Genomic DNA, 27,950 nt, shown 5'->3' with positions numbered 1-27,950 from the left:
GTTACCATGACAATGTGGTTCTTGGGCATATTGGGGGGAAGCTGAAAGATGTGGCACCAATAGGTGGTCTCCTGGGTGGGGATGATGACATCAGGGGCTAGGACCTCCAGGGTGCGCACATCTCTCGGTAGAGGAGGGGATTGAGCTTCTGGACGCAGGAGGAGGACTCGCTGGACACCAGGCTGGAGGCGGGACACGTTGAGCTCATGCAAAGACAGGACTGGACGCTCCAGAATGGCATAAATTATGTGAACGGTGCCTTCCTAAAAATAAGATTACATCAATTCTTGTGTTCTAACACGTAGAAACCGTCAACTTATTTTATGTATTTACCGACACAACTATAACCCTAGACTGAGAACATCACTACCTTCTATTTCTGTTTTTACCTTAATGTATGTTGTAATGTACCTCTATGATATAGTCGTGAGGGTCACAGGTGCTGAAGGGTCTTTTGAAGAGCAGGTAGAAACCTTCAGGGGAGTGATGGGTCTCCAGCAGCTGATAGTTCTGCTGGGTGTCCAACATCACCCGACCTTCACCGTCACTCCACGCATCCTAAAAATATGAAACACATCCACAAAAAATGCACAAAACTCATGTTTGCATATATATACATTCAAACACACACACATACGTATGTTTTATTTTCCTCTTCTTCTCAGATTATGTACATTCTATGTGTCAGGGAATCTTGTTAGATCAGGGTGCAAAAACAAAAATCTTAATGGCCATTAGAAGTGTCTTTTAAATAAATGAATTAAATTAAAACTTAAATTAAAACTCAAACACACACACAGATTGTAATACTGAACTGTAACCTGTGATTCAAGTGTCACTCTTTCTTGTGTAAAGCACCAGTGTTCTGCATTGATCTAAAAGTAAATCTGTTGTTTGACAGATGCTGAAGGAAGATCGTACCTGTCTTAATGAATACATGAGCGCAATCCATTTGTCTTAAATACCAAATATGATATTTTCTTCATTTTAAACCTGTATGGCTGTTTGACAAAAAGTTATATTTTGTGAAAAAATCTTCTTTGGTGTAACACAAAAGGAAGAGTCATAAGATTTAATTAACGGCATTCACTGTATCAAGTCTGACTTGTTTATGTTCAACATTTAATTGAAATGTTTGTATATCAAAGAAGTAACTATTTATAACGGTAGGCTCAAAGTTTTCCAAATAATTGAGCAAAAAATCATAACAGCTATCCACTGTAAAAATTCTATAAAAATAGGGCACAAAATACATATTATATTGATATGAAGCTATTAATATATGTATTTTTACAGCTATTTAACTGTATTTCGTTGTGTTATAGTGTTAATGTAAAATTGAGGGATACCAATCTCTATACCAGAGATTTTGAGATACGGATTTAAAGATTAAACGCACTGGATATCCCTTTGGAAAGAAGTGTCTATCAAATGCATAAATATAATTAAAAGTAAAATAATAAATAAAATGTATATAATCTTTATTTTTTATTTTTAACTGTGCCCCCCTTTTTTGTTAGACTACAAATAAATTTTGTGGGTGTGTACTAGCTGAACAATCATAACAAAATCCATAAGAACTAAAAAAAAGCACTGAAACCTTGACCAAAAGGTTCAGTACAATCTCACAAGGTTATAGAAATAACTAAGATTTAACATGACATTGCTCTGCTTATCTATAAATAAATGCAAACATAATCCTGCACCTAACAAACATCACAACACTTGTCATGTATAAATTACTATAAGAAGATCCTAAACTGTTCTTACCCCAAAATACGATTTCAGTCCATCATCCCACAGAAGAACTAGGTCGGCATTTGTGGGCTCGCCTCGATCAGACATGCCCAGCAGAACGCCATGGTGAAGCTCCTTCACTCTCAGCTGTAGATACACCTCCTGAGTGGGATAACTGATGTTCCAGGACAGCTCCAGATCCCCAGATGGATCTAAGAGGATGTGATAGGCAAGAGAAGGTCTGGAGTAAGCGGTAGGAGCTTGGTAAGAAGCCACCAGGATCACCACCACGGTGGCCATGACAGTGAGGTACATGAGAGTCACGTCTTGTAATCGCAGGTCTTTGTTGAGGATACGCATTTCTATTGTCTTCTGTTTCTTAACTTGTTCGGATCTACAGTTGTATGATCAGGTTCATTCAAACCGTTCAAGTATTCATTCAAGGAAGATTTAGTACAGCAAACAATTTTGACAAGCCTTGTAGATGTCCACCTCTTGAAGGTTTTTTCACTCTTTGAATTGTTTTGAAGATTTCGTCCACCCTGTGTGCTCAAATGAAGAATTGTTGAAGATCAAAATTTGTATCTCTGGTCTTCAGTTTACATTTCGTCTCTTGATTACCCTCTTGACAATGTTACTCCAAAAGATTGTTAATCTCAGATCTTGTTTCTTGTTTAATTTTTCAGTTCTCAATTCAGTCTTCAGTGTGTTGACCCATGTGTTGGGTGACTCCTGTTAGCTGTGGTTTTGATCTGTTCAGACACTCTCTGGCTTTTAAGAGCACGACCCTTAGACAGCCTCTAGTTTATCCTGCCTAATTGTATTAGCTTGGTTAACAAAATTCAATTGTTTATTTTGCCCTCTGGACAAACTTTTCTCTTCCAGCAATCTGCTTGTCGTAAGCAGAGGGGTGCACCAATGGCGGATTTATGCAATGGTAATGCTTCTATTTTGTTTAAATCTTTCTGGGATATTGGGACATTGGTTGCACAATGAGAAACATTTTTTAATTTGTTAGAGAATCTGGTAATCTTCTGATAATTGACTATAGACAGGATTTCAACTTGTTAACAGATGTCCTGTTTTTGAATCTGAAAAGAAATAATTAAATCTGGCCGCATATAATAAGTATGAACAATCTGTGTAAAGAATATAAACAGCGTGCCAATATGTTTTGACAGGGTCAAACTAACCCCAAGCTAAAAAACAGTATGCGAGTGGATGGCATTTCTGACAAGTGCAAACATGCTTGAGAATGTTCTGTAATTCATTTTTATTCTGTGATAACATATTATGTGGTCTTTTCATTACGTTGTGTATATTTCAAAATAAATGCCAAAACTTTGTAGCTCAATATTTAAAAACTGTTCAGAATTTTGAAGAAACCTTATAATTCCAAACAAAGTGGCCACATTTTCTCATTTAGTCAAATTTAAGCATTGGAATCTCTGAGACTCTTAACATTCAGAGTCAGCATCAACAGATTATGAGGTTTATTACTAACTTTTTTTATTACTAATACTAACTTTTTGGTCTGTTTTGTCTTTATTCCTGCAGCCTAAAGCTGCGTTGAAGCATTGCAACATTGTGAAAATCTCTCTATAAATTAAAATGAATTTAATTTATTCATATTAGATTAATAGTTTGATCAATTACACCTATAATTTGTCTGTTCAAGGTCATAAATAATCAGTAGAGCTTTTGTATTCCTAAAATAAAACTCTGCACATTAAAGAGCATCACAAATTAAATAAATTATTTAAATAAATATGTCCTATACCAGTCATCTTCTTTGGCCTGATTTGGTCAAATATTTGTACTTTGTGTAGTAGCCCACTGGGGGATCGAGCCCACAAATTAAGGTTTGAATCTTCTCCAAAGAAGTCAAAATTACAGATTAACAAATTAAAGCACTGACACTTCAGTAGGTACAAAGTTGCATTACCAGTTAATATGCACTAAATACTGTAGAGCGAAAGATGCATTCGCTTGATGAGGTAACCATAGCAACCTTAAGATTCTTGATAAGTTCCTATTTGGATTATCTGATGGTCTATAAAGCATATATAAGTCATAATGTATGACTAATTGTTAGAGGGGAAACACAAATATCAAACAATTAGTCAACTGTGCAACAAGTACAACTTTACTTTGTTTCATCTTTAACCAATTGTGTCTCAAAGACTGTTTTGTATTCGATGCATAGTTAAGTTCACATTCACTGTGTGTGTGTTTGTTTTTGTTTACTTGCGGAGCACTTACTTTAAAGGCAGTACATCTGGAGAGGAACACCTTTTACTGGCTATCAAAAAATTAAAAGACATTGAGATGAAACACTTGAAACTTGAACAGTGGTCAATGCCCAGAAGCCACATGGCCACGGCCCAGCTGCTGCCAATTGTGTTGTCCCAATCATGAAACATGGATAGTGCATTTGAGGAATAAAAGGTTACTTCGGTCCCCGTGGCAACGGCAAGATGGTTAGAGAGGAGCAGATGCTGATCTGTGCCGGTAATGAAATGATGTTTTAGGGCCAGAGGGGTATTTGGTGCTTTGGAGACGTGACTGTTCTGTGGGCTGAGAAACAGACCATCGGGCCTATGACACACTAAACCTGTCCTGTTGTTTGACTAATGTGTCACAACAACAGATGTAACCAGGTTTTTGAATTTTATGATGAAGACGTGAGTGGTGTACATCCAGGTTTTTTTTTATTTTAGTCACAAAAGTTCAAAAGTCTTTTAATAACCTCCAAAAACACTCCCGGGATAACATTTTAAATTGCTAAATAATTCAATGAGTGCCCTTTAAACCCATGTCATACAATATACCCATTTTATGTCAAGCTATCTTTTATGTAGTCACAGATGAATTTGTGACAAAATATTTTACTGTTCGAAATTTTAATACTGTCTGCCATAAAACTTTGATGCGGTTGCATACAAAATCAAAACTGCCGCCGGAATCTCAGATTCGATTGTGAAATGGCATTGGCTCATGTGTGTCTTGTGACTCGTTGTGACATTACGTCATCATGTACATTATAAAACGGCATTGGCTGTCCTGCTCCGATTGCGTCACACGCTAAAACGTGACTTTGTGCATTCCTGGACCTGGAGCGCGATCGTCAGTAATATAAACCTACTGTGCTCACACAACAATAACACACGGCTTAAGAATACTCGAAACGTGGCGCAACCTGTTTGTAAAGCTTTAAACCGTTTTTGGTCAGCGTTTCAAGTAAATTCCTGTGTCTGACTTCTATTTTCTTGTTACGTGTTTATGTGGTTGGAGAGTTGGTAGGTTTAGGTTTAGGGTAGGGGTGGGGTTAGGTGCTCTAAAATATCTATTAAAGTACAAATAATAAATATTTCTAAAATAATTTCATAGGCAAATCTTTACACTGACACACATTAAAACTTAAGTAACATGTACCTGATGGTACATATTCTGTAATCCTCCAAAAAGTCTACAGAGGTACGAATTGTATTTCCGGTTCCATAAAAGATATATACAAAGCAAAGTTGACAAGCTTATTTATTGCACCGTCCTAACTGTACAATGCTCAGGTGCCTTTATTTCTTCAATATAGCCGTTATCCACCAGTTTTAACCAATTCTTTATTGCTTTTACATGTCACACACATGAATGTAACAAAGAGAGGGTTTAAATTGATACAAGCTAGGAGTCAGCTAGCCTGAAGCGCAAAGTGACATTATACAGCTTGTAACAGTCACTCAGTCAGTCAGCATTACCTCAAACAAGAGACACGCACACATCACAAAAGAGATGTATTGGACACAAGATGAAGAAGGGGTAAAATACCAAAACCACCGCAGGTCTTTATAATAAACAGGCTTTTCTTGGCACATATAGCTTAATTCTCACCTATAGGATCAATAATGAATTTTATAAACTTTTTTCCATTCCATTCCATTTTCTACCGCTTATCCGAACTACCTCGGGTCACGGGGAGCCTGCGCCTATCTCAGGAGTCATCGGGCATCAAGGCAGGATACACCCTGGATGGAGTGCCAACCCATCGCAGGGCACACACACTCACTCATTCACTCACGCACTCACACCCTACGGACAATTTTTTCCAGAGATGCCAATCAACCTACCATGCATGTCTTTGGACCAGGGGAGGAAACCGGAGTACCCGGAGGAAACCCCCGAGGCACGGGGAGAACATGCAAACTCCACACACACAAGTCGGAAGCGGGAATTGAACCCCCAACCCTGGAGGTGTGAGGCGAACGTGCTAACCACTAAGCCACCGTGCCCCCCAATTTTATAAACTTTCCATTTATAATTTCATATTGTAAAGAAAAAAAAGAAAGTGATATGCTGTGGAAATATATTTTATAGTCAGTTCCAGATATTAACAGATAAAGACTTGACTGAAATGTCTGAAGCTGACATGATCATCTGTGGAAGAACCTACATCAACACCATGTATGTGAGAGAGAGCGAGACTGTAAGGGTGGGTGGAATTCTCAACCCTCATCGCTCTGAAGAAGAATTATATGCCCTGTTGACCGTAAACAACTGCTGGTTCCATCAAATTGCAAATCGGGAAACAGCAATCAATGAAAAATAGAAATATGGCTTACGCACTTGTTTTATCGCATTTCACAAACAGCCTACTGGATTTCTTTGAAGTGCCTGAGAAAACGGTTGATGTGAAATACTTTGGCAACGGCAAATGTGGCTAATACAGTAATAGATGTAAGTGTTCAGTAAAATAGCATATTTATGATCGTCAAAACAATTTATGAGCTTTAATAAGAAATGACATTTAAGATAACTTGGCTTTGAAGCTTTAAATAGATCGCTGGAATTGTGGAGTGCAATAAAACAAGAGATTTAACATCAGTTTAAGAAAGAAAACATGATTACAAATTCTTGGAAATATAAATAAATGTCATATATTTTAAAAATATATACAGTTGAAAGAAAAAGTATGTGAACCCTTTGGGCTTACTTGGATTTCTTCATAAATTGGTCATAAAATGTGTTCTGATCTTCATCTAAGTCACAACAATAGAGAAACACAGTCTGCTTAAACTAATACCGCACAAACATTATACGTTTTCATGTTTTTATTGAACACAACATGTAAACATTTATATTGCCGGGTGGAAAAAGTATGTGAAACCCTAGGCTAATGACTTCTCCAAGAGCTAATTGGAGCCAGGAGTCAGCCAACCTGGGGTCCAATCAATGTGATGAGATTGGATGTGTTGATTAAAGCTGGCCTGTCCAATAAAAAACACACACCAGTTTTGAGTTTGCTGTTCTGAAGAAGCGTTGTCTGATGTGAACCATGCCTCGCACAAAAGAGCTCTCAGAAGACCTACGATCAAGAATTGTTGACTTGCATAAAGCTGGAAAGGGCTACAAAAGTATATCAAAAAGTCTTGATGTCCTTGTGTCCACGGTAAGACAGATTGTCTACAAATGGAGAAAGTTCAGCACTGTTGCTACACTCCCTAGGCGTGGTCGTCCTGTAAAGATGACTGCAAGAGCACAGCGCAGAATGCTCAATGAGGTGAAGAAGAATCCTAGAGTGTCAGCTAAACACTTATAGAAATCTCTGGCACATGCTAACATTTTTGTTGACAAATCTACAATAAGGAAAACATTAAACAAGAATGGACTTCATGGGAGGACACCACGGAGGAAGCCACTGCTGTCCAAAAAAAACATTGCAGCAGGTTTGAAGTTTGCAAAAGAGCACCTGGATGTTCCACAGCACTACTGGCAAAACATTCTGTGGACAGATGAAACCAAAATTGAGTTGTTTGGAAAGAACACACAACGCTACGTGTGGAGAACAAAAGGCACAGCACACCAACATCAAAACCTCATCCCAACTGTGAAATATGGTGGAGGGGCATCATGGTTTGGGACTGCTTTGCTGCCTCAGGCCCTGGACGGCTTACTGTCATCGATGGAAAAATGAATTCCAAAGTTTATCAAGACATTTTGCAGGAAAACTTAAGACCATCTGTCCGCCAACTGAAGCTTAACAGAGGATGGACGTTGCAACACGACAACGACCCAAAGCATAGCAGTAAATCAACAACAGAATGGCTTCAACAGAAGAAAATACGCCTTCTGGAGTGGCCCAGTCAGAGTCCTGACCTCAACCCGATTGAGATGCTGTGGCATGACCTCAAGAGAGCGATTCACACCAGACATCCCAAGAATATTGCTGAACTGAAACACTTTTGTAAAGAGGAATGGTCCAAAATTTCTCCTGACCGTTGTGCAGGTCTGATCTGCAACTATAGGAAACGTTAAGTTGAGGTTATTGCTGCCAAAGGAGGGTCAACCAGTTATTAAACCCAAAGGTTCACATACTTTTTCCACCCTGCACTATGAATGTTTACATGTTGTGTTCAATAAAAACATGAAAACGTATAATGTTTGTGCGATATTAGTTTAAGCAGACTGTGTTTCTCTATTGTTGTGACTTAGATGAAGATCAGAACACATTTTATGACCAATTTATGAAGAAATCCAAGTAAGCCCAAAGGGTTCACATACTTTTTCTTTCAACTGTATATAATATACATAAATGTTTGACAAATACATTAAATCCCAAAGCGTACTTAGATGTTATAAGTAGTAGGCCAATAAAGTGTTTTGTCTGTAGTAATACAAACTATGGTAATTCAAATATACCAACAATGAAAATTCAAAGGTTTTACTATAAAAACATGGTTAATTTAATGTTTCAATGTTTAATCTGTGCTTTTATGTTTTACGCTCTTTAAAGTCATTCACGAAGTCGGTCTGTGACGTGTAGATGTCTGATTGGTCAAAAGCGAATTGGCATATTTTTCAGTCAGAATATTTTATAAAGTTGTTCACTACCCATTATTACGTTGTACATTATTATTATTTGTGTTAAATATTATCCACCTGTAAAATGTAGATATTCATTTGCCAGATTAATAAGAATGCTTCAGTTATCCTCAGTATCTATTTCCTGTACCTAAACCCACAGCAACGTGAACACTGTTATAAAGTTCAACCCACACATTTACACAAATATTTTAACGACTCAATGAATCTATTCTAACGTGCTCAGAAAGCTCTGATGAATTTACAATGCTCCTCTGGATTCGTTGAAATCACATCACAGTTCCTGATAGCCGCATATCGTCAGTCGGTGCCGGAACTGTAAAAACGTCTCATCCCACTCCGCGTGCGCTGGCAGATTTACGTCGGACTTCAGCCGCACGAGACAAACAGCGGCAATTATCTGGAGGAAAAGATCGCGCGACACCGAACACGCGAGAGCTCGGGAACACGAGCGGAGATTGTCACGGTCCACAGTCATTTCCCGCACGAGGAGACGAGGGATATAGAGAAAGCATCTCTAATAAATACATGAAGCCTGAGGCGCATTGTGATATGGAGCTGCGGAGGTTTTCGCGTTGCAGTTGACGACGTTAAGACAGCAGGAATACGGCACGGTTACCGACATCTGCTTCGTATCGCAGGTAGTTAACGCAAACTAACGACGGTATTTCGCGCAAAGGACCACCTTTACAATTCGGTTACCGCTACAAGTTTTTCTACCAAAAATTACTGTGTATGCAGAACTCAGGATATTGACAATGTTGAAAACTCCACAAAAACGGAATGAAATAAGGAACATTTCGAAGATATATTTCCACCAGTGCGCCTCATTTATTGCCTTTCCATCCCGTTTTGGACGCCAAAAGTGAAAGAAAAACGTCAGTCTGTCGGATTCCATAACACTTCAACTGGTTAACTACAAGTAATAGATGGTATTTGTCGTCCGAGCCTCGTCACTTGTGCAGATGTGCTCTGGTTCATTTTTAACCTTTCTGTAGGTAAGTTACTGCCTTGCTGTCTACCACACCACACAGTTGCAGTTTTACGCGATTTATGTGTTTATAATACTTGGTTGGTACTACAAATGTTATTTGACCTCTCTTTTAGTTAGACGTGAATAGAAATCGTTGCCACGTTACGTTTTATGCGTTCACGCGCTATAGTAGGAAGTTGTGCTCTGTCCATGGTGCTGAAGTTATGGAAAGTTGAACTGCTAGTTTAGATGGACGTAAAATCTGCAGATGCTACACAGCTACAATGTATCGTACATTGAGGACTTCTTCATGCTACAATGCGAGTTAAGTTGAACTTAACTTTGTAATTTTACACAATTTACTGTACATACAACCTTGGGCAGGAGGAGATAACACTCTATCAAGTGAAGTGCAATCTCCTCATTAACGTTACATTAACGTTAAACTTCCATTTGGTCATACTTAGACACATCCAATAAGACAACCCTTGGTTGCTTTAGTGAGTTCTTAAAACAAAAGTTTACGCTTGATATGAGATTTTGCTGACAGTAATTTAACGTACCCCACTTTGCATACACCTCAACTCATGCTCATTTTAAAGCATGGAAAAGCATAACACAAACATTAAAAGCCATTGAACCGTTATGTCACGTGCGTGTCCAATACTGTAGCGCCGCAATCTACCCTCTTCTTGATTGGTTGATGTGATTTCCCATAACCTCTTGAAAGGTGAAAGGGGACTCAGTGACGAAATGAAGCATATAGGGGGATGGGCATTTCTTCAATAATAATGTTACAGAATTCTCTCCACCCCCAGCCATGACCGTTTCTCCATCCTTTACCCTCCCCCGTGACATCTCTTTCTTCCTGTCACACACATTAATTGCAAGATGCCCCATCGCAATGAATAACGGAGACAAAGCATGTCTATTTCACAGTGTCAGTTTCAGAGGAACTTTATGTCCGTGTCACTGTATGCGGTTTTTCGTCTGAAGGCAGTCCCCCATTTCTCCAAGACTATAAACTGTGAGCAACTGCGCCCTTATGGAGTAATTTTTTACTGTAAATAACTTTTGCTCGTGTAATCAAATATAGCCAGGATGATTAGATCATTTTTAACTTGAATTAAACATAATGATACACTTGAAGCAAACTTTTAGAGTTTGCATTTCATTTAGACTATAAGGATTTTATTTTGCTCGCAGGCTGATTTATAAATAATTAAAGGCAGTATGTGAATGACTTCCAATTGCATCATGTGTAATATTTGTAATATCTTAAAGTCATGCACTTTTATTATTAAAGCCTCTCTGCACAGATATTTAATGTAAGCATAGGTCTGTTCTCGGAACCCCAGCGTCTTGCTTTTCCAAGGAACTCAATGTCTTTTCTGTCTTTCATAAGTCTGGTCGTACTTCAACACTCCAGAACTGATCTACCTCCCACAACATCTCCCTACGTTCATTTTTATTTCTTATACTCTTCACCCTCCCCCAAACCCCCTCCCCCACACTGTCTCCTGCCACAAGTCCGTGTCACTTCCTGTGACTGCAGACACAAGCATGAGGTTTTGTTGCACCTGCTACTCTGAGGATAAACACACCAACCAAAGGATTTCATAATATAAACATTCTAGATATTGTGTTCTCTATGGCGATACGAAGCAAAGACTCTTTTCCACCAAATCAATCTCACGGGAATTCGTGACATTGTCACGAACTGTAATCTATTCATTAGTGTTCGTGGACACGAATTTGCCCCTTTTTTCGTGTAAGTCAGCACGACTTTCAGTCTAATGTCTGTAAATATATGTTTTTTTATATATACTGTATATAAATATTTATCAATTCAATCTGATTAGGAATTCATGTCTTATTTACAATGTGGTTAATTCGTGTGAATTACTATTTCCAACGATCTCATTCGTACGTTTTATAATGATTTCACTTTGCCCCTCTGACGTCAGGTTTAGGGGCGGGGTTAGGGTAGCCATTTATTTAGTTAGCCAGCTCCTAAATTACGTACGACTTCTTTTGATATCAGGTTATAAATATATTAGTGTACATATACACTCGCGGTCTGTGTATTAAAAGTCGTGCTGAGTGACACAAAAAGGTCGTGCTGACTGAGACGAAAAAAATGGGGCATTCGTGTCCAAGAACACGAATCAATAGATTCCAAATTTCGTGCCTATGCCAAGAACTTCCTTGACACTGGGTTCTTTGCACATTACGTCTGATGTTATCGCCTCCCCCAAACTGTTTAAACTGAATTGGGAAACAATGAAGGTGGTCCCAGAGCAATAACAAAAATGGATTATTTCTCACAGCTTTTGGTGTGGAGGAGGTTTCACAGCAGGAAACACATCTTCTCCACAGAGGGTCCACGCTAGACATAAATATGTACTGATGGTAGAGTAGATGAGAAACAGCAACAGAATCCCTTCCGAATGATTCTGGATGGGAAGTGGACGCTTTCCATCCGAACAGGCAGATATAAAAAGATTAGGGGAGGAAAGAAGATGCTCAGCGGCTCTACAGGAGTCAGTATAAACACACAGACTGTGTTATCTCACAAAAGAGTGTTTTTATGTATCTCCCGTAAACACTTTTATCCACTTCATGGTGATGGCGGAAGGCTGGAGGTTGTGTACATGGCAGCTGCAAAACTGGTTTGCCTTATAGTATATCCACCTCAATCTTTCTCTCTCAAGCACACGGAGACAGCACAAAACAAGCTTACAACATTTGAAACAATCACCTAGTGCACCGTTTCAGGCAAATCCTTCAGAAAAGTGGTGTGCAGAAATGTACATGGATTCATGTTCTGCATTAATAAATATATGGTAACACTTATTAACCTTAGTTAATATTAGTTTCAGCATTTGCTAATACCTTTTTGACATTAAAAGTTGTACCTGTTACATGCGCACAGGCTGGCAAGCGCCTCACTAGACCCAGCCCCAGAGAATTGCCAGTCTTTACTGATTGACTATTGGCTCGTTTTACTGGAAGGCGGGACTTCCTTCGCTTGAGCGGCCATATTGAGCATTGCATTACTTGTAACGGCAGTGCCATATCTTGTTAATATGAATATCTTTGATATCTTATAAATGGGCAAAGATTGAACTAACTAAACTAAACTAAAACAAAACTTGAGGCAATTTAAATTAAATTAAAAAAAAAATAATAATCTTAAAATAACTTAACAACCAACTTAAAAGATATGTACAACATGAATCACATAACAGACTATAGACAGACGAAAACATTGGACAAGCAATCTTTTAATAATATTCACCTCTACATTGAACATGCATGCTAGGAACCTTGTCATGTTGGTAAAAGTTTTTGACATATTTTGTGCAAACACTCAGAAATCTATTGTGTATACACAAAACAATAATTTGTTGAATCTTTACAGCGTATGGATTTGCTTCTGTGTGATCGAAATAACATTCAGATTCAAAATAAAGTGACATCACATGGGTGTTCCAAATGTGCACAAGTCATGCCCTACACCCTTCAGAGAACTCACTTTAAGTGCTCTGCCCTTAAGAGTGTTCAAGGCACAGTGAAGCTAAATACCCAAACACTTTCTAGTAATAAACTGTAGGTATAAATAGACAGTTATAAATTTGGGACGGTGAGCGCTGTTCAGCAAATACAGAAAAGACAAGATGACTCAGGCACCCAGAGGTACACAGCTTAACAAGGTTGGACTGTTGGCAGGTAAAATCATGCAGTCCACATTTAGCTTATAAAAATTGGTCGGTAGTTGCTAAAAAGTTGAGAAAAGAGCCCACGCTAATGATATTTTGGTCAGCAGACATGATCGTTTTCAGTTGCTTGGAAAATTAGCAGCACATCTCCACAACAAGCTACAGGTTTGAGGTGTGCTTGTCCAATGTGTAAAGAATCATGAACCAAAGTTGAATACTTGGGGTTAGTGGTTTGTTTGAATCCATAGCAGGCCAATTCAGTGATGTTTCTTATTAAAAACACTTTACAAGGTTGTTATCTTTAACGGTTTGTGGTATGGGGATTAACCATTAGTTCATGAGCCAGGCTAAACTTGAAAAGACAGATGCTGCGTTTGTGTAAAAAGAGTTCCCTTTCGAGGGAACTCGCACTGCGTCGCCATGGCAACGCTTTGGGGAACGCCTCAGCGTGACCAGCTCTGAGCACGTGTGTCAACATCGTCCAGTAGTGGAACGCTACGTCATAGATGACGTATGGACCAGGAGGTATAAAACGACATCCGAAATAGTGAACTTCAGCTCTTTTCTTCTCAGCAACGGCTCTGTGTGTAGTGTGTGTTTGTCTAGTTAAAAGAAGCGTGAGTGTGTTCTGTAAAAGAAGTGTGTTTGGTTAGCCAGTTTGCTAACATGTCAGAGAAAAGTTTCAGACATTGTGCTCCTCCTTGTTCGCGTTTTATCACGAGCAATGATACGCATGATCTCTGTGTAGTCTGTCTGGGAGCGGAGCATGCACAGTCAGCGCTCGAGGGAGCTGACTGTGAAGCCTGTGGACTTTTACCACAGCGTACGCTCCGTTCCCGTTCAGCACTATTTGATAAGCACGGCCAGGTGCGAGCTCCGCGTGGTGATGGTCCCGCTTTTGCCGAGGCAGAGCGGAATCTTCGCTCGTGGGGCTCGCAGATGGACGTCAGGGAGGCTGAAGAGACATGCTCCGGCTTCTCTTTACCCTCCGTAGCTTCCACCTCTCTCTCTGCTGAGTCGGGAGCACGCACTGCGGTTTCTCCCGCTCAGAGAGGGAGTCCGGTTCGGCAAAGTTCTGCATCTGAGGATGTAGACATAACTGGTATCGAAGCAGGAGAGTTAGATTGTGTTCCCCCTCTTGCTGCTTCGGTTCACGCCGATCTGGTGGAAGTCATGACAGCTGCGGTAGCCCAACTAACAATAGACTGGCCGCAAGATAAACCTAACGCTCGTCCTGAGAATAAGATGGACGAGCGATGTCTCAAGCATAACACACAACACTCACGACGCAAACTCCCTTTCTTTTCTGACCTACATCAGGAGGTGTGTAAGTCGTGGCAGCATCCATATACCGCACGAGTATTCACGCCACAGACTTGCATTTATTCTAATGTTCAGGGCTATAAAGAAAGAGGTTACGGGGCGATGCCGAGAATAGAACAGACGCTTGCGAGCTATCTGTCTCCATCCACGGCTTCGTCCCTAAAAGCCCCTACCTTGCCATCAAAGCCATGCAGGGTGACATCGACTTTGATTGGCAAGGCATATGCGGCAGCAGGGCAGTCCGGGGCTTGCTTACACTCTGTGGCACTACTTCAGGCGTATCAAGTGAAACCATCTGACAAAGCATTTCTTCTGGATGCCCCATTGTCCCCTACGGGCCTTTTCGGCAACGCTGTAGATACCGTTGTTGAAAGGTTCGAGGAGGCTAAGAAACAGGCTGCGGCATTTAAACTTTATCTCCCCCGCCGCGGACAAACTCCCCAGGCGGCGGGGCGAGAACAGCCACAGGCGTCCACTAGCTATCGTGAGCGTCAGAAGCAGAGTGTTGCTTCCCGAGCCCCACCCCAGAAGGATGGGGGTTCAGGAAGAAAATTTCACCCGCAGCCTTACAAACCTAGGACTGACCTGAGGGCAGTCATCCAGGCGAGGAAAGGGGAAAACAAGTAAAAGTCCTGACAGCCCATTTCCCCCCGAGGAGCGTGCGCTCGCACCTCATTATACGGTGCCCGTTCCTCCTCGGTGTCCCCAGAGGGTTCAGCCGGCTCTGCCAATCGAGGTTTGCCGAGCCGTTGCAGTTCCCGTAATAATATCACCAGAGGCTGGCCCCAAGAGGCTAGTCCCCTTAGTTGACCATTTGGCAGCCTGGAAAAGTCTACCAAATGTGTCACAATGGGTCCTGCTTACGGTAGAGCAGGGTTACCGGATCCAATTTCAAATCCGCCCACCCCGCTTCAACAGGGTTTTGTACACCGAGGTGTGCCCTGACTAGACTCTGGTGATGGAACAAGAAGTTCTAGCAAAATCGCATCTGTCGGTTCAACATCGAGATGTTGTTCTCGCACATATGGAGGAGCTAGGGCTGAGGCTGAATACCAAGAAAAGTGTGCTTTCTCCAGTACAGAGAACCATTTTTTAGGAGTAATATGGGATTCCATCACAGTGCAGGCGCGGCTCATGCCTGCTCGTATTGTTGCAATCCTGTCAGCCGTTTGCAGAATAAAGCTAGGCCAATCACTGACGGTAAAGCTTTTTCAGAGGCTGTTGGGACTCATGGCAGCTGCGTCCAACATCATTCCTGTCGGCCTGCTGTATATGAGACCTCTACAGTGTTGGCTCAAAACCAAAGGGTTTTCCCCGAGGGGCAACCAGTTGCGCATTATCAAAGTGACACGCAGATGCCTGCACACGTTGAGAATGTGGAAAGAACCTTGGTTCGTTTCCCAAGGACCAGTGTTGGGAAGCAGTTGTCGGCGCGTTGCACTGACAACCGATGCTTCACTCACAGGTTTGGGAGCTGTTGTGGAAGGCCAATGGGGCCAAAACCGATAGGAGAGCCAATTTCGATCTTGGCACATAAATTGCCTAGAGATGATGGCAGTGTCTCTGGCGTTGACACACTTTCTCCCACAACTCAGAGACCAACATGCGCTTGTCAGGACAGACAACACAGCTGTGGTCTCATACATAAATCACCAGGGGGGTCTGCGGTCTCGGCAACTATACAAGTTGGCACCTCAGATCCTCCTTTGGTCTCAGAGGGAGCTGCTCTCCTTGAGGGCAGTCTATATCCCCTGTCACCTGAACCGAGGAGCAGACATCCTGTCGAGGCAGGGGCTGAGGCCGGGGGAATGGAGACTCCACCCAAGGTGGTGGAGCAGATTTGGATGAGGTTTTGCTGGGCAGAGGTAAATCTGTTCGCGACTCAGGTAAGTATGGCACAGGTGTGGCCGAGGTTTCACCTGTACGCCTTTCCCCCGATCGCTCCACTCCCGGGAGTTCTGGAAAGGGTGCGCAGAGACGGAGTTCACCTACTGTTGGTAGCCCCGTTCTGACCGGCCTGAGTGTGGTTCTCAGACATCTTAGACCTGTTGGAGAACTCTCCATGGGAGATTCCTTTGAGGAGGTACCTCCTTTCTCAAGCGGAGGGTCAGATACATTACCCACGCCCGGAGTTATGGAAACTATGGGTTTGGCCTCTGAGAGGGCTAGCCTTCTAGACACTGGTCTCTCAGCTGAGGCTGTGGAGACCATACTTAATTCCAGAGCTCCTTCTACAAGGAAGCTTTATGCCTTGAAGTGGGGAGTCGTCACTACTTGGTGTTCAGCTCACCGTTTGGACCCTGTAACTGCCCAGTTTCTACAGTGCTTGAGTTCTTACAAGATCCCTTTGCTGCGGACTTATCCCCATCTACTTTATAGGTGTATATGGCAGCCATTTCTGCCTTTCATGTTTGGCTAGGGGGCATACCTGTGGTAGAGACCCCTTGGTTCTACAGTTTCTTCATGGTGCTCGCAGGTTGAGGCCTGTGAGCTACACTAGGTTACCTACCTGGGAAGAGAACGGTAGAGAAAGAAATATCATTCACAGCTCTGCTAAATTAAAAGCAAATTTTAAAAGAGCTATGTTTGAACAAGTTAGACAAGTTACACAAAGACTAAGCGCTTGTCCGGGAATTTTCATCCATTCAGTCGCTCTTAAGTTTCTTACTCTTAAGACAGTCTTCCTGATGGCTATTACTTCTCTCAAGAGAGTGGGAGATCTTCAGGCCCTGTCGGTTTCCCCTACGTGCCTTGAATTTGCTCCTGGTTTGGTTAAGGCGTTCCTTTTCCCCCGGGCAGGATACGTGCCTAAGGTTATGGATGATGTACCGAGACCCATTACCTTGCAAGCATTCTGTCCTCCACCTTTCAGGAGCAAGGACCAGGAAAGGTTAAATTTGTCGTGTCCAGTGCGAGCACTGGACTCGTATGTACACAGAACTGCGGCTTGGAGGAAAGCGCAGCAGCTCTTCGTATGTTTTGGTTCACCGAAGAAAGGTCTGTCGGCAACCAAGCAAACCATCAGCAGATGGATAGTTGAGACTATCTCTCTGGCCTATGAGGCCTCTGGCAGACCATCGCCTTTGGATGTCAGAGCTCATTCTACTAGGGGTATGGCGGCCTCCGTAGCCTTAAGGTCGGGGGCGTCTATGCGGGACGTGTGTGATGCGGCAGGCTGGTCCTCTCCGCTCACATTCGTGAGATTCTATAGTTTGGACATGAATCTCACCCCGGGAGCCCAGGTGCTTGTGTCTTCCACGTGACATTTTTGTACACACAGACAGGCATTTGGGCGTATGGCGGCTTGGGTATTTCGTTCCCCAAAGCGTTGCCATGGCGACGCAGTGCGAGTTCCCTCGAAAGGGAACGTCTCGGGTTACGTCTGTAACCCTTGTTCCCTGAGAAGGGAACGAGACACTGCGTCACCTTGCCATACTCCCTACATCCCTGTAAGCCTTTTGCTTCGAAGTTTTTCGAGCTGAAGTTCACTATTTCGGATGTCGTTTTATACCTCCTGGTCCATACGTCATCTATGACGTAGCGTTCCACTACTGGACGATGTTGACACACGTGCTCAGAGCTGGTCACGCTGAGGCGTTCCCCAAAGCGTTGCCATGGCGACGCAGTGTCTCGTTCCCTTCTCAGGGAACAAGGGTTACAGACGTAACCCGAGACGTTTTATACTTTAAATCTAATACAAAAGTTTGTTTTTGTGGTGAAGGGAATTAGTGGTGTCTAATTAACGGCGCACATACTTTAATGATACGACACAATAATTAAGCACTAAATGGACAAGCCGCTACAACACCTGTAATTTACAGCCATTTTTAAGCATTATGGAGGAGGAAGATTGATTGTGTGTGGGTGGGGAGCACTTAGACAGCATACCTGTTTGCCGTTTCCATGGTGATAAGATGCCACTTTAAGAGTCCTGCAGGAGTTCGCTTTTTATAGAAAGAGTGCATAAAGACTAGAACCGACAGACAAGTGTACTTACTACAGTATTTGCGCCAAAGTAATGTTATGTAACACTATTCTAATGTCATTTATCAAATCTGATTGAACATGGGTTCCAAGAGCGTTGATTTAGGATCAGATGAGTATCTAAATCAGATCTTGAAAGATAATTTAACATTTTGTGAAGAAAAGTGTTTTTTGCAAAACTCCATGTCAAAGGATGTTGTGGGTGGTTGCCAGGGCATTGCTGTTTGATGCTAAGGTTTTCTTAGTGCTTTTGATGTATTTTACTGTTGTTTTTATGGTGTGCTGGTCGGTTAAAGCGATAGTTTACTCAAAAATGTAATAGATTTGAACATTTATTCACTCTCATGTCGTTCCAAGCCTGTATAACTTTCTTTCTTATGAATAACACGAAATACATAATTTTGAAGAACTTTGGCAACCAGCCTTTGGCCCCATTGACCTCCATTGTATGGTGCAAAACCACTCAGATATTCCTCAAAATATTCTCATATGGTTTTGATTGACATAAGGGTGTATTACTGATGACGGATTTTAAGCAGTGCCTATGATATGAGGATCCAAGATACAGTCATTTATGGGTCCGGTCCCACCTTCAGTGTAAGTCTTTGGTATTTTTCATCCCATTTAATACATCATAAATCTTCATTAATCATACATCACTTAGTTAAGCTATAGCGCACCGCTTCAACAAACCTCACGATATAAGGTATTATTCTGTCATATCAGAGAGTTGTGGAACTCGTTACGCCTGTGTGTTATTCCACATCTCCTCAGTTTGTTTCCTTAACTTTGTTATACTGCTGTGTCCAATTGCATGAGCAAATCAATTTATAAAACATTGCATCAGTACACAGCGGCGTTGAATCGTGCTTTGGTTAGTTTACCTGAGATATGCATTTCTGCACATTTAGTGTAATCCAAATCCACTCTTTTCACTGTTGTGTGGATGTGCTTGTGATATTATTACTCACATTAGGAAAAATCTGCGTTGGTTATGGGTATACAAGTCGATGGATCGATGATGGTTTAACATCAGAACTTGATTGACTCAAGAGAAGGTGTGAGGAGATATATATGTGTTCATTGGTCTTATTAGTGTGGGAATGTATTATATAATGGCATACCTGCAGGCTCCATCCTTCAGCGCACATGCACTCGCAACGGACTCTTCAAATAGCCCTGTGCAGTAGCCGTGGGGTTGCCAAGGGTAACGCTTTATTTCCCACGAACCACAAATAGAAAGATTATGTATGGAGCATATGGCACTATAGTAATTCATGGCAGTGTGTTTTTGCTGAGTTTGACGCATGAGTCAGAAATGAAAATAGATTTCTTCTATGTATTAAGTCATGGATTTGTGGTGTACAGATAACGTCTCTTCAGCATGATTATGTATATTAGACCAGCACTTACTAGCATGAAAACTACGCAAGGTGAAACATACATATTTAAATCTCATTGTGCATGCGAGGTGCATTGCTCTTTTGAATGCATTGCTCTCTTGAAGTCTACTTGATTCTGTGTTGAGTCACAATGGATTGAATCACGGTCTTATCGCTTATGCAGACACGAATGACCTTTGCTACAGGTTTATGTTTCCGTATTCATGTCTCCTGTCAGATTGTGGTATTATTTTGTCACGTGAATGGACTTGCTATGCATTATGGAAATGCCTTCTCATTTCTTTACACGGCAAATCACACACAGGGAAATGTGACATGTTCTATTAGAGTGCTCGAAGGTGAAATGGGCCATTTTTCCAATACTGCAATAAATTTTGTTTTATTAAAATGTGTTTTGTAATTTATAGAAATATCATCTCTATGTAATTGCGTCATCTGTGTTTAAACCGCTTCACCAAAGATTAAACTTACCTTGAAAACGTGTTAAATGTCCAGCAATATGAAGTCTAGAGAAGAGTAGATTAAATGCAAATTTGGGATAATCAAGGTTTGAAAAGAACTTCTATTGACCAGTTAATGGATTATTCAAGTCACAGTTTATATATACATTTATTTATTATAACATTTGCATATAATACAGTATTATTACATATATATCATGTAAAGGAACAATGTGGTGAGGTTGCGAATTGCAAGCAATTCCCTTTCAAAGCGCTACGGCGGTTCTCACAGGAAAAAGATGTTGTCACGTTTACGCTTCTTTGGTGACTTAGATAATGTATTTACAAAACTTGCTCTGTAATTACACATTGGACCTTTACAGTAAAAAAAAATGTTAATATATGACAATGTCAAACTTTTCAGAGCAAGACACACAAAACAAGTAAAAAGCACTAAAAAAAGTAGCGAAAACATTGTCAGAAACATTGCATTATGCCAAATCAGAGCGTGCATGAAAAAGCCGTTCGACTTTGTTTAAAACAGTTGCAAAGATTTAGCTTTTGGTACTTTTGTATTATGATGTCATAGTTTTGGTTGTATGATGCACAGTTCACCGATTGCCTGCTTATCGTCAGCGACAAAATTTCATAAAATATTTAGATATAATGTTTTTGGCAATATCACACTCCCCTACTTTGACTAGAATCAAAAAGGCCCATGTTGTTGTTTTTTCTCTTAGAGTCATGATCCCTTAACATCGTGTCACACACCTTCATTCATCTACAAATGGACAATGTTTTGGATGAATCTCCTAAAAATCCTGCCAGCATAGATCATTAAATTTTTAAAGAATTTTTCCTTGTTTTAAATTGTTTGACTTTTGATTGACGGTTGGCATCATGATACGCCATACAACAGTTATCATTGATTTGCTTAAAATCATCACCAGCAATAATGGAAGAAATCCAAAATGGGAAATGTTTACTGTAGGACCTTGTGTGCGTAAGCATGTGTGCTGTAAATAATTAAAGCTACATGTGATATGGCAGCATATTTTTCATGCGGTTATCAAATTAAGCCGTTCCCTTGAGAGGTGTATGAGACAGACTGCACCGCACTAATGCATAACCTGTTTGCCTTCATTGAATTACAGCTACATGTGTACATGTGAGCTCTGTCTGTAAATACAGCATTGTTCATAGTGTTTACACCTCACTCTTTCCCTATTAAAAAATAATGAGTTCTTCCCTTTTAATCCCAGACTCACAGTATTAGAGATCTTCACAGGTCAGCGATCATAAACAAGGCCGTCAACGGCGCGCCAACGTCTTTAGCGACTGATTTCTTCTGTTAAGCCCGATATCAAACATTAGCTCCAACGTGCGATTGATGGGTCTCCTGACTGCCTTTTTCACAAATCAAATGAAAACCACCAGTCCTGTTTCATTTCCTACCCGGATCGATTGATTGCGTTCGGCCACTGGTGGAATCAGATTAGAAAGGCCTAATTTGATTTTTGAGAGCAAGTACAAACTACTTGAGGACAGCTCTGCTGATTGGCTGAGACAGATGCCTCTCAAGGCAGTCAGATATTCGTTTAAATGAGGCAGAGAGTTAAAGAGCAAATGCGACCGGTGTGCATCCATGTGCTCGAATCCCAGTGGACTCCCGAGACTTAGACACGGCGTTAGTGAAAGGTACATGAATAAGCGTTCTGTGTGTCCACCCCTCAGGACTCCCGCATGCATGTGCATTACGCTTCCTGGTTTATTCTCAACGGGGTTCAATTCATCTAGGAGCTTGATGGAGGTTCGTGTCCAAAGAGCAACCAATAGAGGGAATAAGATAGATGAAGCTCATTACGCTTTTATTGCCATTACACGAGATTACTTGGCTTGTGCTTCTCGCAACCAGGCTGACTTAAGCTGGTTTCATTTGGAGCTTCAAAATCGGCCCAAGGCTTGAATTTGGTGTGCAAGGAGGTTTTTTGCTTTATAATTTGGTACCTGGTATACTTCTGAGGGATCATTTTGTTAAATGTATGACACAATCATATTTTTATATGTAGATTTCCTTATATTCTTTGCAGCTCGTGTGAAATGACAAAATTGGTCTAGCATGTGCTCTGGCTGCTTGATGACATACAGCTAAACCTATTAACCCTACATCCCTTTTGAAGATTATTTTAACATGTGAATGTGTTAGATTTGTGTCATGCGCATGCTTCAGTAGGCAAATGTGTTCGTTTCTCAAAGGACGGTGACATTTGAATAAGGCTATAGGGTCAGTTGACCCTCCTTTTCTCACTGAGGGTTGTTAGATATTAAAACTCATTTTACATCACTACCTTCTACCATTTATTCCATAATCTGTGGTCTCCAGCGGCGGTTTCTTGTCTTTCATGTCTAATCCCGGTGTGCAGTTGTAAGAGCACTGTAATTGAACAGAGGAGCCGGGGTCAAACCAGACCGTCAACCAGCAGCACAATGTCGCTTGTTCTTCTGGTACTTTGGCAGGGTGGGTTCTGCACATGTGAGGTTGATAAAACAACAGTTTGTTTTCTTCGGGTGACATTTAGAGGCAGATGGATATGAAATCAATGAGGCAACAATGTATCGTTTCAGACGAATCAACATGCAAATAATAACATGGCATACACTCTAAAAATATCAAACTACACTCTGTTTCAACTCAAGGTTTGGTAAAATATTGGTTTGAGTCTGTGGAATAAAAAGATACTGATACATTTGAAATTTCTAGATGACGGTTTCATCGGACGTATGGGTGTTTGGTTTCAGACCTATATTTAGTACATATTGATATTAGGTTATGGTTAAAATATAATTTAAATTCAATTGAATGAAAACTATGAAGTTGGGGCCACATAACGTTTGTTTTTATGTTGTTGCGGGTGAACAGTCTATATTTACTTAACATTAACATGTTCAACGATCCATCGATTTTTGCCTTTTTTGTACTTTTATTTTACAAAAAAGGCATTTCAGCAGCGGTAAATGGCAAATATTAAGCAATATGTAGGTAAAATATGGGAAATTTGTTCATTTAAACCACTGTATTTGTCCAAATTTTATGCAACCATGAAAAACTGTATTTTTACAGCATTTTCTAATTAATTTATCAAAGATTTCATTAGACGTCACTACAGAATGGTGAATATATCCGAAAAGTTCCACAATAGCATCAGCTCAATGTCAATAAGATCTTTGTCAATTAAAAACTCTTTTCATCATCCACATTTTGACTGACTGGCTGACCTTCTTTGATAGTATCTTTGTCCTCATTTATATCAGTCATCTTGGTCATTGGGGATCTTTGACCTTATCGCCACATTTGTTCTGTTTCTATCTCTCTTTTCTACCATTTGTTCTACCCGTTCACATTCATCACATCATCTATGAAGATTTTAAACACAGGTACCAAAATGACCATAATAATCTTCTTTAACATTTATTTGAACCTGTTAGAATTCAATAGCACACACAGTGATATCGAGGGTTACCTTTGTTCGTTTGTCATTCGTAATCTGCACGATTTTCCTCCTGGAAAACGCAAAAAGGATGTTTTCTATACAATTGAAGTAAATGGGTTGTCAAACTTAAAAAATAACAACAACAAAATAAATAAGTTTGAGAGTAGTTTATATGCCATATTCAGTCTGCAGAAGTCACATCTTCAAGGCATAATAAAGTCTGCATATTGAAAAGGAAATATGAAATACTGCACAACACGAAAAGTAACATGAGATACAAAATGCAATATTAGCAATATTTGCGTCACACCTTCTGTGACATCCTTTTAATTTCAATAATATATGGGAGCTTTGCTATAGGGGTGTGGTCTTTCGCTGAATGTAAAAAGCACCTTGATGTATTTTCACCAGAACTAAGAAACACAAAGTTTTTTTTTTAAATCTGCCCCAATGTTTTACTCTATAATACATTGTATTTTTCTCTTTCACAGGGTGTTGATGGAGAGCCTTTCGAATGACAGCCGGGACAGTGGTAATCACAGGTGGAATTCTCGCTACAGTAATCTTACTGTGCATTATTGCTGTACTGTGCTACTGTAGACTGCAGGTGAGACCTTGAGGGCAACACAATACTGCTCACAGCCCACAGAAATCATTTCTTGCCTTTGTTTTGCTCTTTTGTATGTTTTTCTCAGCTGCATCACTGCCACTCTCGCTTTTGCCTTTCTTTTCATATAAAGGAGTGACATGGCCTCCGTCTTTATATCTCAAAGGGTTTCACCATGTACCCTTTGAAGTCAATAGCTGCACAAACACTAACACTAAAGTGAGGTTACATCTAGTAATACGAGAAATACATCCTTTTTTATTCAGTTCACTTTTTGGTAGGAGACTAAAATGTGACAAACACAAATACACCTGTAATGATTTGCACATATTTGTAATATCACGTACGGTATATCATGATATAAAATGTGAATATCTTGATGATAAAAGATATATCTTTTACATCTAGCTAAGGGGCTTGGAAAGCATTGGCATTTTGCTGCTAATTAAACTGATAATTTGTTACAATAATGTCGCTGCTGTTCTTCTTAAATTCTCGTATCTCCATAATTTGTGATTTTTGCAATAAATCATTATCATAAGTCACACTTTATGTTTTTCACTGGTTTTGCAAATATCTATCCAAATGAAAAGTATTTAAAAGTGCTTGTCAACTTTGACAACCAGTATTTAAACATTTAAAAAGTACAGTGTTTTTTTCCATTTCCTGTAAAACAGCAAATTTGGACATCCGAGGTTTAGAAACGACAGCGGCGATATATTAAATCATCTTTAAACCGACACATTCTTTCCCAAACTCCATGTTTTAGTACTATTGCTGTAAGAAGGAGGAGTCGGAGTCAGAGGAGGAGGAGCCTGACTTCGCGGTTACGTCTCGCTTGCCGCCGGTCCACTCCAACCACAACATCCTGGCGGCGACCGTCCCCGTGGCAACCGCCCTCAATGGGCCCGCCCTCTTCACCCCACCACCGCCGCGGAAACTGACGCGCTCGCAGACCTACTGCCCATCCTGCACGCATTACGAGCTGCCGTTTTACCTGCAGCAGCCGGAGGGTCTGAGGAATGGCGGCGAACGCATTGGCTACCGCAGCGTGCATCAACAAGATTTGGGGCTACCCGCTCGGATACCCACCCCCCTGCCCACACAGTATTCCACTCAGTTATCCACCCAGCTACCCACCCAGCTGCCGACACCCCTAGGCAACTACCACAAACTAAACCTCAGCCGCTCGGTTACCATGAGGGATATGTTCACCCGGAGCTGCAGCATCAGCACGGACGTGTAGCCACTTTTGTGGCGTCCAAACGCTTTGTGCTTACAGAGATAACAGAAAGTCAAACATTGTTAATCAATGATTTGGAATGCACTACTTTTTGCCCGCGTTAAGAAATGGCGTCTGGCAAGTTAGGGTCGAGTATTTAGGATATAATCTCAGTGCATTTGTTTGTAAAGGGCAGCTGATGCCCATGCTGCTAAAGAACTAGAGGACGATGGGGTGAGACCAGAAACGCTGGCGTCCTCGCCCTTCCTCAAACCTTTTCCTTTAGTTCTCGTTCCTTTGTGTTGTAATTTCGATCGTCGCAACGAAGTCAAGGAGATGCTCATTTTTATGCTCACAATTTTCAAAGGATACGGTACAATGAAAATGCTGACGTGTCATTTTTGAAAATAGAGTCTTGATCGAAACTTTTTTAATGTTCATGTAGCGTACGTATTGAATGGTATTTTAGCAGAATTATAGTTCGAAATAAACGACAGACTTGATTTTAACAAACCAACCGACTGACCGTCCTGCAATAAATCTGCTGAATTAAAACATGATCTCAGTAGACATGCCGTGTTTCGTTTATACAGTAACATGATGGGATGAGAGGCATTATTTTTCACAGACTCTGCTCTGTGTGCTGTTATAAATATTAATAGATGTTTAAATCGCAAGCGATTTGTTTTTGGATGTTTTCTGCTTTGGTCACATTTGATACCTGAACTGGTCGACATTTTGCTCCACATGCATTAATACGTCATATTCATGGGGGATTTACACGTTTCCTAATTATTTTACAAATCCGGATGTGAAATGAGTGCACGGGCCGAGGAGCTGGATTCTGAATTTGAAGGGCTGCATTTGATCACTCTAAACGCTGCTTGTTGGACTATGAACAGAACATCTTCTGCCAGAAGGCTTTCTTTCCTCTAATGTTCATGAGTACGGAGGCTTTCATTAGCCTATTTCCTGCCTTGATGTACAGATCGGTGGGGCGAAAAACAACTTTCCTCTTTTAAAACGACAGTGATTATTATTGTTTTTATTCTTCTGTTGTTTCTGGAATCCTTTGGTTTGACAGTGATGTTTTATGGCAGTGTGGAGCTCCACACTACAGTCCTACAGGTGATTTTTGCCTTCTGTGGTCACCGTGTGATTGTGTTGTGATTTCTAGCCTTGCTCTTCTCTATCACTCATCATGAGCTTTACTCCACGCTCTCTCATGTGCACACACAAGTTACAGTGCCTGTATTATTATGATTTGTTGCATTGCTAGTTTATCACAGTATTTTTGTTTCAGCCACCAGTAGATGATATTGTTTTCATGTTCTAAAGTGATGCCGAAATGTTACTGTATTGGATAAATACAATTAAGAACACAATGTGGATAATAAATTGGTTGAAATGAATAATAATGAACAGTGGCTGGTGGGATTTCAATTAAATCGCTTACTGGACTAGCTTTGCTGGTTCTTATGTTGGATATTTGTCTGTACGTTTTGCAAACACATCAATGATTAAAAGCTTCAGAAGGAGTTTAGAGTCCAACCAAAAATGACAATTCTGTCTTCATTTACTCACCCTCAAGTTGATCCGATTGCAAATCTGTGTAGGTTTCTTTGTTCTGATGAAGATATTTGGGAAAAAAGCTTGAAACCAAACCGTTCTTGGACACCATTGACTGAAGAATGTAGGACAGCAAACAGTTCTGGGGAACTTTTGAGTACCACTGTATTTTTTCCTGCTATGGTAGTCAATGGTGGCCAAGAACTGTTTGGTTACAAGCATTCTTCCAGAAATCTGTCTTCGTGTTCTTCAGAACAAAGAAATGTTTACAGATTCGGAACAACTCGGGGTGAGTAAAAAATGACAGGAATTTTGTGTGAACTGTCCTTTGCATGAAAACTAACCTTTTGTGGGTCAATGACGATAAAGATGCGTAATATGAATACAGTCTAGAATATAATATGTAGTTTTATGAAACATAATAATCATATTATTTATGGAATTATAAAGAAATTTAAAGAACTCAAAATTTTAGTCGGCATGAAACGCAAGTAGTGATTGTCTTCTTTTCTGTCTCGTGATGTATATTCAAGTGCATCGGCTTCTGCAGTGAGGGGAAAAATAGGGCGGGACTTGATTTTGTGGCAATTAAAAATGTATCAA

General features: G+C 40.7%; 2 protein-coding genes across 2 annotated transcripts in view; one reads left to right on the top strand and one right to left on the bottom strand.

Annotated features, from left to right (window-relative positions):
• Positions 1–2,097, bottom strand: part of dbh (dopamine beta-hydroxylase (dopamine beta-monooxygenase)) — a 13,236-nt gene extending 11,139 nt beyond the window's left edge. The window contains exons 1-3 of the mRNA XM_056737203.1: positions 1,771–2,097; positions 412–558; positions 6–263 (exon numbers count right to left, since the gene is read on the bottom strand). Coding sequence (XP_056593181.1) covers positions 6–263; positions 412–558; positions 1,771–2,097 — 732 coding nt within the window. The remainder of the gene's footprint in view (positions 1–5; positions 264–411; positions 559–1,770) is intronic.
• Positions 2,098–8,860: 6,763 nt separating this feature from the next.
• On the top strand, positions 8,861–27,162 carry fam163ba (family with sequence similarity 163 member B, genome duplicate a). The gene is made up of 3 exons (XM_056736706.1): positions 8,861–9,611; positions 24,441–24,556; positions 25,326–27,162. The coding sequence occupies exons 2-3, from the start codon at positions 24,464–24,466 to the stop codon at positions 25,800–25,802; spliced, it is 570 nt and encodes a 189-aa protein (XP_056592684.1). The 5' UTR covers positions 8,861–9,611; positions 24,441–24,463; the 3' UTR covers positions 25,803–27,162.
• The last annotated feature ends 788 nt before the right edge of the window (positions 27,163–27,950 follow it).

Source organism: Triplophysa dalaica, chromosome 22 (assembly GCF_015846415.1).
Source record: "Triplophysa dalaica isolate WHDGS20190420 chromosome 22, ASM1584641v1, whole genome shotgun sequence".
In the NCBI taxonomy this organism is placed as follows: domain Eukaryota; kingdom Metazoa; phylum Chordata; class Actinopteri; order Cypriniformes; family Nemacheilidae; genus Triplophysa; species Triplophysa dalaica.
This window is presented reverse-complemented; position numbering and strand designations above follow the sequence as displayed.